Raw genomic sequence first — 18,693 nt, 5'->3', positions numbered from 1 at the left:
ACACTCTGTAATGTATAATATCTTCATATCTGCTTTTTACATAGAAGATTAAGACATAAACATTTCTACTTTTAAAAACTTCTTGTTTAAATGGTTGGATAATACTATGACATTGTTCTTGGGGATATATGTGTTTTTTAGTGCTTGTTCTGCCCATTATAGTATACTTCTTTAATAACTTTATCCTGTTGCTATTTTTAAGTTGTTTTCCTTTTTCTATGAAATATTTTTTGTATTGAATATTTATCTAATAAAGAGCTAACAGAAGTCAGGTTATTGAGTCATAAGCTAAACCACCTCAGACAAACTGATTTCATATTCTCATTAGTGACATTTGTATTTGTTGCTTGCTTTACTGCATCTTTACCTAAGCTTTTAGTTTTCTATTAAATCTTTACTAAGTGTACAAGAAACAGAAGCTTGCTTTCATCTTTTAAAAAAAGATCTATTACCTATTATATATATTTAATATTAAATGTTGTTTCTTTTGTGAATACTTTTTTCATTTGCCTTAGTATGTTTTTTACTAATTTGTGTAACTTGTTTTATAGAAATCTGATTTAATTTTTTTCCTATCTTGGAATACTTTTATTCAACTTCTTAAATCATCTGAGTTTTTTTCCTTCTCTCTTTGGATTTTCCTGAGTATATAAATTTTACTCCTTCAGGCTACATTCTGTTTTAAAGCTTCATGAAATATTCATCAATAACAAATACTATTACCTGAAGATTTGGTTCAAACACTGCATTCCAGGGTTGGTTCCCATCTGAATAAGTCTGGATTTTTAAATTTAGACTCTTAGGAGATAACTCTTGCTTAGGGGAATTCGTGGTCGTTATTTAATACTACATACCCACACAAATGTTTCATAAAGTTGTTTCTGTGAGAAAGCTCCTTAGCAAATCACTGGCTAACTTGGAGCTATGCAGGTAGAGATTAATTTACCAAACGAGAATTGATGGAGACCTTAGGTGATTCAGTTCCAGGAAGATAATAGAGAGATCTATTGCCTATTATATATAATATTATATACTATGTTTCTTTTGTGAATAATTTTTTCATTTATTTGCCTTAGTATGTTTTTTACTGATTTGTATAACTTGTTTTATACTTGGAAAACTGCTTTAGTGTTTTTCTGTCTTGGAATTTTTTATTCAACTTCTTAAATCATCTGAGATTTTTTTCTTCTCTCTTTGGATTTTCCTGAGTATATAAATTTTATTCCTTCAGGTCTTTTGTTACTCTGTTTTTGGATCTCTTTAGTACTTTGGTAAAGGGTTTAAAGTATTTGTTTTCAAGAAAATTTTGAAAATAGTTACTATGTTTGGTCTAGTGAAGGGATTGAGGAAAAGTGTATTTTAACAGTTCACAGAATCAAAAGTAAAGGTCATTTGAATTTGATTTACCAGATCTAAGTTCCAGCTCAACAGCATAAGGAAATCTTAGCAACTTAAGCTCAATTTAAAGGAAATCTCTTTTCCTTTCATTTAATATTCCATCCTACCCTTTTTTGGATACTTAGTTTTCTGTAACTAGTGATCGGGAATAACATTCAAAGTACTCGAAAGAGTCTTAAAAATTAGTATTTCTAGATTTTTCTTATGTAGACAGATGCAGTCAAATGACATAGAGCCAGTGAGCAGGCAAAGCTGTACCAAAATTAAGTCCTTGCTCTTGTAATTAATTTTTAGGTCTGTAATTCTCTCCACACAAACCTATAAAACCAAGAAGTTCAAAAAAAAAAATATGTAGACAACATCGTATTCATACCATGTCTTCAACAGTTTCATTGTTTTAATAGAATTTTAGACTTATCTCTTGGTAAAAATCATACTGTTTTTTAAATTGCTTTAGTTCCATCTTAGATCTCTGGAAATTTACCTGTTCCTTTCACTCTCCCCTTCTGACTTTAAATCATACTTCTATTTGAAGAGTTAAGTGTTTTCAGGAAGATTGTCTTACCTAATCAAGGCACTTATCCAAACCCAGATCATCAAAGCAGTTTAGGTTTCATCAGTTTTGACCTCTTCCATAGTTGATTCCTTTAATTATGAGCAAGTAAAGGCTATCACATAACTGATTATCTCAATAATGTCTAGGGTTCAATTTTAGAGAATTGCTCCCAAAAGTGACTGATAGAAGACTTAAATCTAACTGACTGAACATTATTTATTTTGTAATGAAGAATCTTATCAGTCTTTCTAAATTGTAGTCCAGGAGCTATAACTTCTAAGTATTGTTTTCTTCCTGACTTATAGCGAAGGCACTTGTTCTTAGTTATTCTAAACTTCTGTGTTTTTAAGAATTCAACAATTGTGATATATGTTTCAAAATTTTCATTTTGCAGTGCTTGTGATACAATGAGTTTATTATCAGATATCTTTGTGCGAAGAACACACACTACCAAAAAATAACTTTAAAAACTCTTAAGAAATTTTGATATTTTCAAATACCACATAAAATTCAGGTAGACCAAAAAAAACCTATAAGGTGGTAATATGTTTAACCATTATAGTAGTAATACAGTCATGTTATATTTTATAGTTATAAAATGTGGACCCATACATGACTAAATAACTTATGTACACATATCTGGGTGTGAACTAAAGAATATTGTGACTTCTGTGATACTGGGAGGATAGTTTTAATAAAATGAAGGCATGCAACATGATAATTCAATAACATGCTATTTTTTAAATTTAGCCTTTCTGAGAATTTCTTTTTATCTTAGTACTACTAACTAGTGTTGATCAGTAGTTTAATATCAGTCACTTAAGAGAATCCCCAGTTAGTGACCTCTCTTCGTTTTTCTATTTAAGCATATGAATTGAAGCCAGGCAGTGGCAGAGGACCAAAGTAGAACTGTTATTACTGTTAAATTACAACATGAAGGCCTGGGGATCTACTGACTACACCTGCAGTTTAGTAGTTTTAACCATAGTCATAGGCAGGGCTAACAAGGTCTGGCTGACCCTGGAGGGACAGGCATTATGCCATGATGCCTATAATCCCTTACAAATAAGAGTCACAGAACTGAGCAGAATATTCCCAGGCTTTTCCACTAATTTGCGAAGCGGGTGTTGCTTCACTCCTCAGGGATTTATGAAAGCTGGAACATCGTAGCTGTTGATCTTCTCAGTGTCACAGATAGAAACATCAAGAGTAGGGAAGAATATAATAAACAGAGTTAACCCTTCTAACTTTGAGGAAACTCTGGCTTTGTAGAACTGTTTCATGCCCAAGTAGGTGTTAGGCCACGCTAAGATGGATGAGGTTTACATGAGACCACTTATAAACTAGGTGTGTGGGCTTCCTGTGTGCCTTCAAGCACTAGCACCTGAGCTGGAAGTTGAGGGTCCTAAGCCACTTCAGTCAGTCCCTACTGAATAAAGTATGTTCCTAACGTATCTGAGAGATAAACTTCTTTGTTAGGCAGGTTTTATCCTCAAAAAGGAAGTTACACAGACAGTCCTTCATTACACCATAACTCTTAAGAGACAGTACTTAATGAAACACTTTCAGGCTTCTATACAGAGTTCCTAACTTTTTTTTTTTTTAACAATTCTGGGGAGCCAAGGATCTCCTCACTGAGCTACATTTCCTAACTCCACTTCCTCTTCAGTTATAGTTCTGAGAGAGGACCTCGCTTTGTTCCTGCATTGCCCATGCTGGGCTCCAAGTCGCCTGTCTCAGCCTCCCAGAGTGCTGGGATCACAGGTGTGCACCACCGCACCCAGCTTGCCTTTTACTTTTAAATGATAATGCAGTGTATAATTGCTGGTTGAAACCTACTTAGTTTGTAATGAAAAATAAAGATTATTTTTGTTTTAGTTGGGTTAAATTTAAGAACAAAATTTACAATATAAGCTCCTTGATTTTTCTGTTAGAAGGTTTTATAAATTTAGGACATTGAAGTGAATTAATGCATTAACATTGCTATTCACCCGTAAGGATAATAGAAGAACTAAAATGGTAATAATAATACCTCAAATAAATATTTTGATTTATATAAAATACTATGTAAAAGTCAAGATCAACTTGATCAAATGTAGTTTGCCCTAAAAATAGTTTCTTCATATATCCAAGAGGACACCAGTTGATTTGGCATTAGAGGAAGGGTTTAAGGAGACTTTAGTTTTAAAGGACTTCAGTTTTAGGTTTAAGGAGATTTTAGTTGTTTCGGTGGTCCATCAGTTATGAACCACACTATATGTTTTATGGGGAATTTGTATTTTAAATCTTACTGTTTTTGTAATATTTATTCCATTCTGTTTTCTTGATGTCACTTTTATAACTGGGTAATTTGAAATTATGTGGAAAGGTCAATATACTATATGTCTTCTTAATTTTAGAAAAAACACTGTAATAAAAAGTTCAGAACATTGTATTTTAAATGACAGATTTCTCAAAATACAAATTTTCCTGAATAAAATGACTATTTGGGTTCAAATTTGGACATTGGCATCCCTGTAAATCTTGAAGATGCCTCAGTTACTCTTTCAGTCTTGAAGGGGAGGAGATAGGTAAGTAGATTTGGGGATAAGGCACCTTGTATTATAGTGTTTAAGCAGATACTCCTTAAGTGGTTAACGTGGCAGGGCAGAGCTGAACAGAGACTGACCCAAGTTTTAAGGTAGTAAAGTAGAGACATAAAAATGAAGGCAGAGAAAGTAAGCTTCATCCAGGTGTCTGCAAGTCAAGCCTCTAGATCCTGTTACACTGTGACTAATGGACTTACTCTTCACTAATCTTCACTAAGACTAATGGGCTTACTCTTCACTAATCTTTTGCAAGTCTTGTCTGTTACTTGTTTTTATACCTTGAGTTTTATAGTCTGTGGGGCAAAAACAGTTCTCTCCCTTTCTGTTCTCCAAATGTTTGGAAATTGGTCAGACTGAACTGATAATAAGTGAAGTAGGAGAAAAGATATGAGAATTTAATATGTACATGGAGACAATTGTGTAATATTACTCACTAGTCCAGGACAATTCAGAAACTTGCTCTTTTCTATAGGATTGGGACAACTGGAAATGTAGACAATTTTGAGGGCTCAAAAATGATTATTAGGGAAATGGTGGCCCTCAGAGACAAAAGATTTAACTTTGAAAATGATTCTCTGAAACTTAAATGCACCTAAGAACAGGTATTGTAACAAAGTCTGTCCTGAAATGGTAATATTTCTCTGTGTGTTTTTCTGCTATAGATAATGAGATTCCAGGATGGAAATGGAAAGCAGTTGTGTCCTTTTACGTGGGAAAAGTCTCTGGGGGACTGGGACTATCAGAGTAAAGCCTTCTTCAGTGTCTGCTGACTTTTAGAGACCTTCAATTTAAAATAATCAGTGTATGTGTGTTTCCCTCAGAGTAGTCTGGCTGTGGACTTGGCTAGAAAACTATTTCTCAATTATGTCATCATCTGCCATTTGGAAGTTTTAAATCTTCAAAACAGAAAGTTCTGGCTTCTTGCCTTTAACAGTTAATATTCTCTTTAGCTTATCTCTCCATTTGCCTTTTATTATTTGTAGAAAGGATAAACCCCAACGTCCTGCCAACACTTGTGTTTTCTGCATATTTAATGATCAGATTCATTCTTACCTATTTTAGTTTCACCATTTTAAGTTTAATTTCAATGGATGCACTGGAGTTTTTTTGTAATATTTTGAACTTATGCTGAAGATGTGTTAGGTCAGTGACGGTGAACCTTTTAGGGACAGAGTGCCAGCCCTGCAATTAAACCAGAATACTGAGATGTTAGTGTAGAAAAAGCAACTCTACAGTACATCTTTTGTTTCAAAAGAAAAGCATAGTAAGGCTTGCCATAGGTTCATCACCACTGTGTTAGGGTTTTCAAAGGAGCTTGCTCTGATGTGATTCCCTGATCTGTTTATTAATTTGAAGATTTGTCAATCTTTTCAGATTTTGGTTTATAGATTTGAGGCAGAGATACTTTGGTTTCTGCCTTCTTTTTGTTTTCGGCAGGCCTTCTCTTAATGCTTTGTAGTTATTCCTCCTTTGCTTCTAGACTATTATGCCGGAGGCAGGTCCTAATGGATTTCATAGTCCTTTGTTTTGCTCTATTTTGAGCAGAAACACACGACTCCCGTCTAGGCTAGGAAGACGTGTCTCACACATACTTACAATACTGAAGAACAGGTGAAGCACACCTGCGAGAGAGGGGAGAGTAAGACATTATCATTGGTGGAGTATTGGTTAGCCTCACGTTCATTAGTGGAGAAGTATTAAATACTGTTTGTACAGTTGACGAGTCATACATGTGATTTTAAATAGCACTGAATTCTGAAGATAGTGATGTATAACCAAATGCAATGTGTTTACCCTTCAGTGAATGCAAAGCCAATAAGAACCACCAGGAGCTAAGAGTGAAGACAGTTTTGGGTTTTTCTGTTTTTGGTACTGGAAGTTAAACTCATGACCTTGCTCTTGCCAAGCAGGTGCTAACGCTACTGAGCTAAATCCCTGGCCCAAGACAGTTCTTTACTTGCAGCAAGTGAGGTGTGTACTGGAGGTGAATTTCAAAACAGTGCCTCCCAAAAGAAAATGGAGACTTTACTGGAGAAACTTACACTTAGCACATTAGAGGTAGGTGCATTCCTGAGTATGCTCAGTTCAAAGTCCTGTATCACATTTTCCAAGTAATAGCAGACTGGAGCAAATTTACTCTAGGTCACCTAAAAGAGTAAGTCAGAATGAGTAGGCTGATTCCTCATGAGTTTTAGCAGAAGGCCTTCTTTGTCAAACAACAACGAAAGTAAACTTCAAAGGGTTTAATAATCCTTTAAAGGAGTAGCAACTCCTTCCTCCAAGCATAGCTGATTGCCCCAATAATACCTGCTGTGGAGCTAATAAAAGATGATTAACGCATCATTAGAAAACAAGACTTATTGTTAAATAACATATTTGTGTAGCTTGCATTGTTAGTGCAGGGTGGGATTCACCATGTTATATCTCTGAAGGCAGCGTCCAACAGGTAACATGAAGGTAATGATATACATTCAACATCAATCTTAAACCGTTTCTTGTACTATAGACTTAAGTGATCCATCAGATTATTCTATGAAATCCAGTGTTAAACCTAACCTCTACCTAGCTAGATTTTCATGAATGCATCTTATGAGTAATTCACCTGTTAATCACAATCATTCATATAACGCATTAGCATTTACTCAGTTGCTGCATTTAATTCTTATGGTTTGCTCTAAGAAGTTTTTATTGTATTATCCTCTTACAGAGTAAATTGGAAGTTAATTTGCATAAGTCAAGTTTTACAATCAAAATAACGATCATAATTTCTTTACAAATTTTAACTTACTACTTTAAAAAAAATTCCAACATAACTGCAGTTTTAAAGTAAACTAGCGAAATCCTGTAAATCTGAATTTATTTGCTAGAGCTGCCAAGGGAAAGTACTACACACTGGTGGCTTAAACCACAGAAAGGTGTTTTCTCGTAGTTTCAGATGCTGTGAGTCTTGAGCTCAAAATGGTGGCAGGTTTGAGTCCTTCCAAAATCTCTCTTTGATTTATTGATGACTGTCTTCACCTTTTGTGTTTCACAGCAATTTTTTTCTTCTCTATGTTTCTGCATCTTAATCCTTTTTTATGAGGGACAACAATTGTACAGGATTGGCACCCACCTTAATGACCTTGTTTTAATGTAATTACCTTTTGAAGGGTCCTTTCAATATAGTAACATTGTGAAATGCTAGGGTTTAGGACTTTCACATAGAGATTTTAGGGGAACACAAATGAGTCCATAATACCCTTCACGTAAATTTTTAGCAGTTGTTTTTAGCAGTACATTTTGCTGCGTATTTTTCTCTTTTTTTTTTTTTTCTATTTTTGCAGAAGTATTTAAACATGAATTGCAGATATTATATATCACTTTATCCTTAATAGTTCATGTATATCCTAAAAAAAAGGTTTCCTTTTATATAACCATAATTAAGGAAATTTAATGTGGATATGATACTTTCATCTATAGAGTTTCTATTCAAATTTTATCAAATGGTCAAATAATATGCTTTATAGCAGTTTTTGTTTTGTTTTTTCATGATTTCTTAGCTATTCCTATATTTCGTACTGCATTTAATTTGACCCTTTTGTTTCCTTTTACTTAAAACAACTTTTGACACTGCTTTATGTTGTACCCTTTATACACTGACTGTATTTTTTCAATAAATTCAGTGAATTTTTGCCAGGAATATTGTTACCAGAATTTGGGGTTTTCCTGGGCTTGTGATGATCTGGTCCTTGACAACTGTTAGATCCTCCCTAAGAAGATCTGTGAAGACTTAGTCAGAAAATAGAATTTCTCCAAGCTTTTTATAGTATGACAGAGTACACTCTTAAGCAAAGCTAACTTTTCTTGGAGAGGACAGTATACTTGGGAGAGAGCCAGGTGGGCAGAACCTATGTAAAATGCAGAGTGGACAGAATCCAGAAAGGACAGCTGTAGCAAGGTGAGGATTGGTTTCTCTGAAGTATCAGGGAGTGGTCCTGGGTGAGAACTAATGAGTTTTTCTTCCAAGTACTGTCTGGCAGGAGGAGCTCTAGAACTTACATGGTCCTAGTTGGGAAAACCACAATAGTCAAAGCCCGTTAGGAAATAAAAACTGCGGTGCAGATGTGCACAGGATCAACATTAGTTAACCTGGGGCCTGGGGGCTGGGGGCTGGGGCCCTGCAGCTGCATGAGCAGCATACAGAGAACCCGAGAGAGGTGCAAGTTGCCTAGTTCAGAAAATGTAGGAGACTGCAGACTCGAAACAGACCCTGTGTACCAAAGGTGACTGCTTCTTCCTTTAACTCACCTGCCGGCTTCCTCTTTCTGTCTGTCTGGTAGCTGCCTCCTGTGTAAGTGATGTTTCTTTTCTATTAAGTTGCAAGGAACTTGGTGCCATTTTTTTGCTTTCAGAGTATTAAATATGACTGTGTGATAGCTACCACATTTCCCTACTATGAAGTTATCGTCTTCCCATTTGAACTATGTAAAGATAAAAGTAACCCTTTAAAAGGAGTTTAGTAGATGGTACGTTTTCCCATTCCTGTCCTTCCTGTAGTGACTCTGTGTCATGTCATAATAGGAATAATGTCCAATGTTTGTTTTTAGGTCCCCTTCACACATCCTGCAAATCGTTGTATGTGATACATTTTTTAAGCTTAGTTCAATACATGTACACACAAACGTATAATCATACATCTGGTGAAATTTCACTAAACAGTAGTATTACACTTATGTGAGAAGTATACAATACTCTATATTCTTTTTAATACAGTGAAATGAAAATTGTAGGGTTGTTTTGATTTTTGTTTTCTTTTCCTTCCCTGTTATCCTGGGACCTCACAATGCTAGGAAAACATTTTACCAGTGAGCTATAATTTTCCTGCTTGAAAATTCTGCTTTTTATTTACCAACCTGATTGCACCATCATTGTTGGGACTCATAGTTTGAAAGACATTGGTGTCCCGTCATTTGCCGTCTTCCCCCAGCTGTTCTTAAGCTGAGTGTACATTGGCCTTCATGCTGGTCCACCACACTGTAAATACGCTTTTCTTTAGGGTGTTTGCATTTGTTATTCTCTCTCGAGAAATGTCCTTTTGTTTCTGTTCCCTTACTTTATTCATCTTTCTGTTAACATACTGTCTTCCATTCCCTACTGACCTGTATGAAATAAAACATGATCTTATCACCTGCTTTTTTCTGTATAGCACTTTTTATTTCCTGATACATTTCTGTTACTTGATATAGTCATATGTATTCACTGTTAGACTAGTGAGTGAAGTTTTTATATTAATTATGTGTCATAGCTAAATCAAATTGTAATTTCAGAAGTGGAAATAGTGCTAGTTTTTCTTATTAATTTACATTTGTAAGTAGTTATTGTTTTATAATTTCTTGTAAATTAAAAACTGTATAATCATAACCCCATCAGTTGTTTTCACACCAGATCATTAAGATCTGCTATCTTCCTAGGATCTAGTCTTTATTTATCCTTTGTGAAGACAGCAAGCACAAGCCCTCCCCGAAAGTCCCATGTATAGGCATTACTTCAGAAACATAATCTGGGTTGCTGTGTTTGGATTCTCTCTGACCAGTAGCCTGGCTTGGTGGAGTTGTACCAATAAATCTGCTTGCTGGAGAGCCATTTCACAGCTCTCCAATAGAACACAGGTCAGATCCCCACTTATTTAAACAACATTTTATTCTTACTCTTTTCTAAAACTTACATAATCATTTCTGTATTGATCAAGTACAATGGATGTTCCATATTTTCTACATTTGATGTGATTTTGGTTGGTATGTATAGTCTGACGTTTTAAACTTTGAGTATAACATTTCTAGTGAAAAATATCATTGCAGCCTGTCTTCACTGAATATTTTTCTATAGCCAGCATCCAATTATGAATCTTAATTTGACTATTTTGTATTAAAATGAACTCCTTAGGCATCAATATTGCAATAACAATGAACATAATGTTACTGACATGAATATCTTAATGAATTAATACATTAAAGTAATTTGTAATTAGATCTGGTGGAATCCTAGTATTGTGATATTTCTCTGTAGCCTACAAGAAGTTATTTAAGCTTTTGTCTGTGAAATGAAGACAGTAGCAGTCTCATGGGTTGCTGAGAAGGTTAATATTTGTAGCATGCCTGGCTTGTAGAATGTGCTCAGAAATTCTCATAGCTGGCAAAGTCAGCTAGTAAATTCCATGTTTGTGTTCTGTTGAGGAAAGCCATTTAGCTTATGAAATTGATGCTTTATACCTATCGTGTTCTAACCTGGCTCCTGTCAGGTGAGAGTAGATGGCATGGTGAACAGGAACAGAGCCTCTTGGGCCAGTTTCATCTCGGTAACTTGGGGGAGGCCGACCTCGGCCAGGAAATGGGCTGTGCGCCCCTCCTTCAGCTTTAAGCGGTGTAGCAGTCGCATAGTTCTTTCAGGAACGCTGCGGAGACTAAATCAGAACGTGTTCTTTAATGTTTAGAATAGCTGCTGACAGTGCTGTGGGTGAGTTTTTGTTGTTGTTAGTAATTTTGTTGTTAAGTAGATTAGTCTTTTGTCTCTTCAGGTGAATCTTGGAGGCAACCAGTACCTTTTCTCTGTCACAGTGGATCCGAAGGAAATGCCCTGCTTCTGTTTGCGCCACGATGTTGATGCCCTGCTGTGGCAGCCACACTGGCACGGACACGATGACATGTGGGAGCACGTTGCCACGTTCAATGCGCTAGGTATGATGAAGCAAGCTCTGTCACGGCATTGTGCGATGCCAGAGCATCGTGTTTTAAAGGTCATTTCTGTGTGAACCGAATGATCCTGACCACACTTAGACTGGTTTGTTCTGACATCGGGTTTCTTGTATTGTGGTCGACGTGGTCAGTGATGTTTGCACATAGGGCTCATTTGTTCTTACGCCTGGAAAGATCAACATAGGGTAAAATGGAAATGGTCATCCAACCCTACGAATGATTCCAACCAGACATTTTCTTATTCTAATTCTGTAAACTAAATTGTTACCATAAGAACAAGGGGCAATGCAGAGGCCTATGTGGAACTTGTATTTAAGTTCTTCAGAGTACCAGCGTTAGTGGTACACACCTGTAATCCCAGCTCACTGCGAAGCTGAGGCAGGAAGATCACAAGTTTGAGCCTAGCATCGGCAATTTAACAACTAGGCAAAACCTGTCTTTAGAAATTAGAAAAGTTTGGGAATTTGGTAGAACAAAGGCCTGGGGTTCAATTTCTAGTACCACAAAAAAAAATGTGTGTGTGTGTGTGTGTGTGTGTTTGTGTACATATGAATGAGTGTGTGTCATAAATTACATTAAGCATGAAAGGGTTTGGGAGGTATCTGTGTGAAGGCCCTGTGCTCAGTCCCTAGTCCCACACCAAGAAGCTTCTTCAGAGTAATCATCAGAAACATGGTGGAATTACTCTAAAGCTGTGCACATTAGGAGGTACCTTTCCTTGAACTTAGGTACAAAGAGCTGTCATAATGAGAACACTTCAGGAAGTGATGAGTAGAAAGTAAGTTTATTTGAGATCATAAAACGGAAATTACTAATTTAAAACAAGGGACTGAAAATTTTTAAACTATATAATTATAGACTTTATAGAATCATTAATTTTACATCAGAGTATGTCTGTATTATGAATAAATTTTTAGTGTAAAGTAGCCACATTTGTTGCTTTTTTGAAAGGTGATTTTAAACTGGCACCAAGACATGAAATGTATGCTTTTAAGTGAACATATAAATGCACAACGCTAGCTATAGAGACTGTCAGTTATTCCTTTTTGTTAATAATGACGCTGCTAAACTGGCTCATTCAGACTCCAAATAAGGGTAAAGGACAGCTGGGATTTGGGCAGAGCCCTGTGCCGTGGGGTGACATTAGTCAGCCGCTTCTGGTGCAGAGAGAACTGCCAGGATCTGCTGGGGCTGAACCACACCTCTGGTTGGGACCCAATAAGCAGATACAAAATAGTTGTGACTTTGTGACATCCACAAGGTACAGCCTAACTTGCGGATTGACTGGCACAGAGGCTGGAGGCTAGCCTGCACCGTCCCTGCATCCCTGCCTACCCCAGATAACAGCAAATTGGGGAGAGCAGCAAAAACTCAAGTCAGCACACTTCTGAAAGGCCCTAAGCAATACGGACGGGCCAGAGACCCCAGGACACTCCAGTCTGAAAGAAACCAGAAACATGACAAGAGATAGAAATAAAAAAAAATCTCCAGCTGCCCAACATGGGAAAATAAGCCCAGGAGAAGTAAACACAGAACAGAACCAGCACAGTCACCATCCAATACTAGACACAGACAGCATCAGCCGAAATAAAAGAAATACCTTCATGACCTCATAGACGGATTTAAAACTGTACTTCTGATCCAAGTGAGGCAAGATACAAAGAGATTAATTAAAGAAATGATAAGCCCCGCCCAAGAGAATACAGATGGAAGAACGGAGGAAATCAGAAAAGAAAGAGAAACTTCTGAAGAAGAATTTAAACATAACCTAGAATACATGAAACAGATCCAAAGAGATTACCAGGAAACTAAAAACTCCATTGAATACTGGCAAAATGCCTTGACAGAAACTAGTTAGCCTTTTGAAACAGACTCCAAATAGATTTTTTTATATGGGATATTGAATTCACAACCTTGCCCTTGCCAGGCAGGTACTTATGCCACTAAGCTAAATCCCCAGCCCTCCAAATAGATTCTTATGACCTGAAATATAAAATTTTATTGACTAATTTAGCCACATAATTTGTAGCCTTAGCTTCTTACTGGAATTTTTTTTTTTTTTTTTCATTCTCTTCCCTCTCTTCCTTCACTAAGAGGAAAGTTCTGTTAGATGCTCAGACCCTGCATTTATATGTCCAGGCCTCTGTCACAGAGGAATTACATGCTTGAGTCTCAGTTAAATCAGCTTTACATTAGCTCATGAGATACTATGTATATTACTCGTTGTATGGAAGTTAGCCAGGACAGCTCATTCTAAGCTACTCAAATAAATGTCTATATCCACTTCACTTTTCCTTCTTCAAACCCGTCTAATATATAGAAAAAGTAGCACCAATTTCCTGTACTCAGTGGCTTTGCTCATTTGTTGTTTGATAAGATGTTTTCATTGATGTTCCATTAAAATTTTATATAACTGTCCCTTTAATCTGAAGAGATATTTTTTCAACATGTACATGACTTTAAGACAAGATTAAAATTTCTTTCAATTAGTTTTCAGGGATATTCTAATTAAGACTTTTGAAGGATACTTGAGTCATTTTTAGCTTGTAGTGGTCTCATGGTTCTGCTGCTAGGGGTGAGATACACCAAAATCCTATTACAATGTGGGTACTGTAAGTTCTACAAACATCATAAGGATGATGAGAGAAAGTCTTGAGAGATGTTATAAACAGTTCTTCAGGCCTGCATTGTGAACAGATTCCTAAAATAACTAGAATGCTAGGATACAAACATTTCTCATTTATTTGATAAAAGGATAAAACTGATATGTTATAGCATATCAGTTACTCATCAGTTTATAAATTATGCATTTAAAGATTTTTTTGTGACATAGTGTTTTAGATTTCACATTTTTAATGTTTTTGTTTTGTTTTGTATTTTGTCATTTTGAGACAGGGGCTCACTGTGCAGTTCAGGCTGGCCTTGAACGCATATTGTAGCCCAGGCTGATCTCCAATTTGCAAAGATCTTCCTGCCTCAACCTCCTGAACACTGGGATTACAGCAGGTGCCACCCTGCCTGGCTTAGTGTTCTCATTGTTAATAGAAATAAACTGAGACTGTGTTGTGCTTTTTTTTTGAAGAGTTGAATACATGTCTGTTTTGTTACTTAGGAATTAAACTTTGTACCAATGAAAAACCGGCTAATTGTTAAGGGTTCTGAGTTCTAACCACTAGTATTTATGGTCTGTGTTCTGCGTAGGCACTTCAGTTCTTATAGTTTTGTTTTATGTTCTCGGCAGGTTATGTCCAAGCATCAAAGAGAGACAAAAAATTTTTCACCTGTGCTCCGAATTACTCCTACGCGGCGCTTTGCGAGTGCGTCCGCCACGTGTTCATCTACCGGCAGCCCGCCCCCATGTCCACGGTGCTGTACAACAGGAAGGAGGGCAGGCACGTGGGCCAGGTGGCCAAGCAGCAAGTGGCCAGCTTGGAAACCAACGACCCTATTTTAGGCTTTCAGGCAACGAACGAGAGATTATTTGTTCTAACTACCAAAAACCTCTTTTTAATAAAAGTAAATACGGAGAATTGATTTCTCTAATATATTGGCTTCTCTGTACTGGAAAAGTATTCAGTGGTAGCTAGACTGTAACCTCTTAAATTTGAATGTGTTAAATAAAAATGTCTTATGAATTTTTTAATTTTTAAAGACTATTAAAATGTATTAAGAGATTATGATGCTCTAAAACATAGGAAATGAAGCTTCAGACTTAGGGAACACTGGCTTCTATAAAAAATACAAAATGTGGCAAGTATGCTTATTTTTTAAAAATAAAAGACTCATCTTTTTTATGAAACATGTACAGTTTTAAGTGTTTAAAAATAAAAATGTTTGGTATACTTTGTTTGTTAGGTTGGCATAGAATGTACTAAGGTAACAGTGAAACGTGTTGAATATTACAGGTACTTATTTATTTAAATGAACTGAATAATGGAATCTACATAAAAAGTATAGCAGGTCTGATTGTAATGTCTGCTGAGAGCCCTTAATTTTTTAAATGAAGAAAACTTTAATTTTTGTTTGCTCTGCCACACAGATTAGGCTCTACGTTATCATCCATTCTTTCATAACAAACTGCCCCAAAGCACTGGTTTAAAAACAAGATTTTGATTTTTTGATGGTTCGGTGAGTTGAACATCTTTGCTCTGCAGAGCCTGGTAACCTCCAGGAGGCTACACGGGGCTTCCCCCCCTGCTGGTGGAAACATTCCAGGAGGGCGAGCTCCCCGCGCAGCGCTTAGCGCCTGCTCTCCTGTCAGCATCGTGTTTGCTGGTGATCCACCCGAGTCAGTCACACGCCAGCCAGCCTGAGGGACCGCACTGGGGTACAGATGGCAGGAGGTGTGATTCACGGGGGGCCGCTGACCCAGCAGTCTGCCACAGGAGGGAACACTGTAATAAATTCTCTTTATTAAGTAAGTACTGTTTTTTTCTGACAGTTTAAAGAAATGATTCTGTTTATACATTAAACTTTTTCACCGCAAATTTTAGTTGTTTGTATGTATACTGTTTTCCCAGGGTTTTATTTTTGGTTTGGGGGGACATTTTTGGCTTTTATTTTTGCAGTCCTGAGGATTGAACCCAGGGAGTGCTGAGCTACATCCCCAGCACCTTTTTTTGTGTTTTATTTTGAGACAGAGTCTTGCTAAGTTGCTCAATTGGTCTCAGACGTCATCCCCTGTGCCTCACTCTCCTGAGTAGATGGGATTACAGGTATGTGCCACTGCCCCCAGCTTTCCAGGTATGTTCTAGTTTTTAAAATATTTTTTATAGCTGTTTGAGGTTTGTGTCTTATATAAACCTCAATATGGTTTCCATATTTTAATAAGGCAGTAAAGACCGTAATTAAAGAGAAATTAGAAAATCCTTGTTCTTAACTGGTCTTTTATCTGTTATCTACCTGGGCAAATATTTCGCTGAATTTTAATGAAGGAAGGAAGAACAGGCTTGAGAGACAGAAAAAGAGAAAAAAGATGGATACATGTTACATGCATTTAGTGATGCCAAATCTTTGGGAGCTGTCAGGGGTGATTCAAAACAAAACAAAAACCTAGCCCAATGTGTGCCTCAAGTTAACCCCCACTGTTTCCTGTGAGAAAGTCAAATGGCTTAAATATGTATTACAGATCCCCACCAATTTGACAAAGTTGATTTTTTTTTAAAAGTATTATTATTGATGAATTGACAAAGTAAATAGAGTTAAAAGGAGTGGAACATTGAAAGAGCTTTTTAAAATGGAGGTCAGAGGCCACTGAGAATCAGGATTTAGGCACAGTCCAGATGCTGCCTGGAATGTGAACTTTGCTATATCCACCATTTAACCACACACATCATGGAGCCAAGAACAATTTACATTGTGCCGGGGGTGAGGGCTCAAGAAGCTTATGAAAAAGTCATCAGACAATTGTTTCATAAAAATTTCCATTCTGGTGATACATTGTTACCTATTTTCTATCAGTGTTGGCCCCAAATAAAGTCCTTTCACTTTTGTGGTGTCTGAGTTTGGTTTGCATGATGCAACCTACAATGAACTGCATGTTTCAGGTATTGTGATATTATATAATATGTATTTGGTCTTCCATCCTATTTCTTGGCATTCAGCTTTGAAAATCCTTGGAACCTTCAGAGTGATATCTTTTTATGCTAATAAGTTGGCTGATGACGGGCACCACAAACCACGAGGCTTTTGTGCCTGCCCCGTGCTCCTGGAGCACTGTCATGGGAATGTGACAGGTGGTTTTGTAGTAGGACAGCAATGTGAAGAGCGGCCAGGATCCTGGCCTGACTTCCTTAGTCTAGGAAGTACGGAAGTGGGTTTTGCTCGTACCTTCTGGCACTAGTGTAGGGGATGAGAACAGACATTCTCCAAGCACCACGAGTATGTGGCAACAAAACGGTATCTGAAATCCTGCTGTGGGAAAATCCATTCCTAATGAGCTGTGTTAGCCATTGCAATCTTAATCCTTATTCTAGCAGCTGTTCCTATATTTCAGCTATCTAAACAATGGAAAAATGCTATTCTCTCTATTAATACAATGTATCATCTGAATTCTAGTAGCCAGTAACCTCACACCTACATGAATTGGATGTCAACCAAAAGAACACTCTATTGTCACCATCACACAAAGAGCATCTAGCCTGTTTTCTTACTGCTCTCATTGTTACACCACTCACAAGTCTATTTGAGAATAAGCTTCTTAAATGAAGTGGCCAGGTAGTATCATACTTTGGTCTTGTAAACCAAATACTGGAAAAATAATCCCCAAGAGCTGTCAAGAAAGAAGCCCATAGCTTCACCATCAGCTTCCAAAGCTGAAACTCTACTTAAACTGTTACTTGATTTTTCTAGTTCAAGCAGATAAATTGTTTTCAAGTACTACATAAGTATCAAAAACTATACTAACACCCTATGTGTATCAAGTATATATGTGTATTCATGTTATACATTAATGTCTAACTGAACATTAAGGTCCATTCCTCATGTATATAAACACTTATAAGCACATAATCCATTATTCAATCACATACTCATTTTTCATTGAATATTATCCTAGCCCGATCTAGTTATTATTCTTAGGACATAATATTAATCATACATGGCACATTGTTTTAATTACTTCCTGGTCACTGAGACACAATATCCATCAACCACAACTCCAAAGCAAATCAGTTTATTTTGGATCAAAGTGAACTTGTAAAAGTTTTAGTTCATAGTCTGCTGGCTCCCAGCAAGACAGAGGAGAAACAGCTCGTGGCACTGTGGCAGGAAACAGGAGAGGAGAGAGACCTTTCCAGGCTATACCTCAGAACCCCATTTACCTTCACCAGATGTCACCTCTTAATACCACATTCAACTGTAATCTCATCCATGAACTCATCAGCTGATGACTGTCAAATCCATAGGATCCATAACCTTCCAAAAGCCCGGCTTAGGAACACATGAGACTTTGGGGTACATGCAGATGCAAACCATAACACACATGGTCAGTTTTTGTCAACATGCTTGTCACTCCCAACAGGGTTTCTTAATATACCAGTCCCCATACAATCAGCAACCTGCTCAGAAAGTGACCCTCTTCCCTCTTGGGAGTTTCTATACTGAAACTATACTTGGTATCTAATCCTTATGTCAGAACCTTTATGAGAAGGATCACCCACTGCTTACCCTTAGATGCTTCCATGGACTTAATCAGCCCGTGATCACATAGAACTGGTATCAGGCCTTTTTCTTTCTTTCTTTCTTTCTTTCTTTTTTTTTTTTTTTTTTTTTTTTTTTTTCCGTACCTGGGATTGAATTCATGACCTTGCACTTGGCAGGCAGGTGCTGCACCACTGAGTTACACCTCTGGCTGCCAGGCATTTTTTTTAATTAGGAGGAAAGGCTATTATCCAGAAGAGCTCTCAATGCTTTACATTGT

At 36.9% G+C, this 18,693-nt stretch overlaps 1 protein-coding gene across 1 annotated transcript in view; it reads left to right on the top strand.

Moving 5' to 3' along the window:
• Nudcd1 (NudC domain containing 1) overlaps window positions 1-16,764 on the top strand; it is a 56,180-nt gene extending 39,416 nt beyond the window's left edge. The window contains exons 9-10 of the mRNA XM_003479850.5: window positions 11,096-11,255; window positions 14,515-16,764. Coding sequence (XP_003479898.1) covers window positions 11,096-11,255; window positions 14,515-14,807 — 453 coding nt within the window. The 3' untranslated portion in view covers window positions 14,808-16,764. The remainder of the gene's footprint in view (window positions 1-11,095; window positions 11,256-14,514) is intronic.
• Window positions 16,765-18,693: the final 1,929 nt, after the last annotated feature.

The sequence above is a fragment of the Cavia porcellus genome, unplaced genomic scaffold (assembly GCF_034190915.1).
Source record: "Cavia porcellus strain 051 isolate PalLab524CR breed Dunkin Hartley unplaced genomic scaffold, mCavPor4.1 scaffold_10, whole genome shotgun sequence".
NCBI classification, from domain to species: Eukaryota; Metazoa; Chordata; class Mammalia; order Rodentia; family Caviidae; genus Cavia; species Cavia porcellus.
Note: the sequence above shows the minus strand (reverse complement) of the source record. Positions and strands in the feature narration are given on the sequence as shown.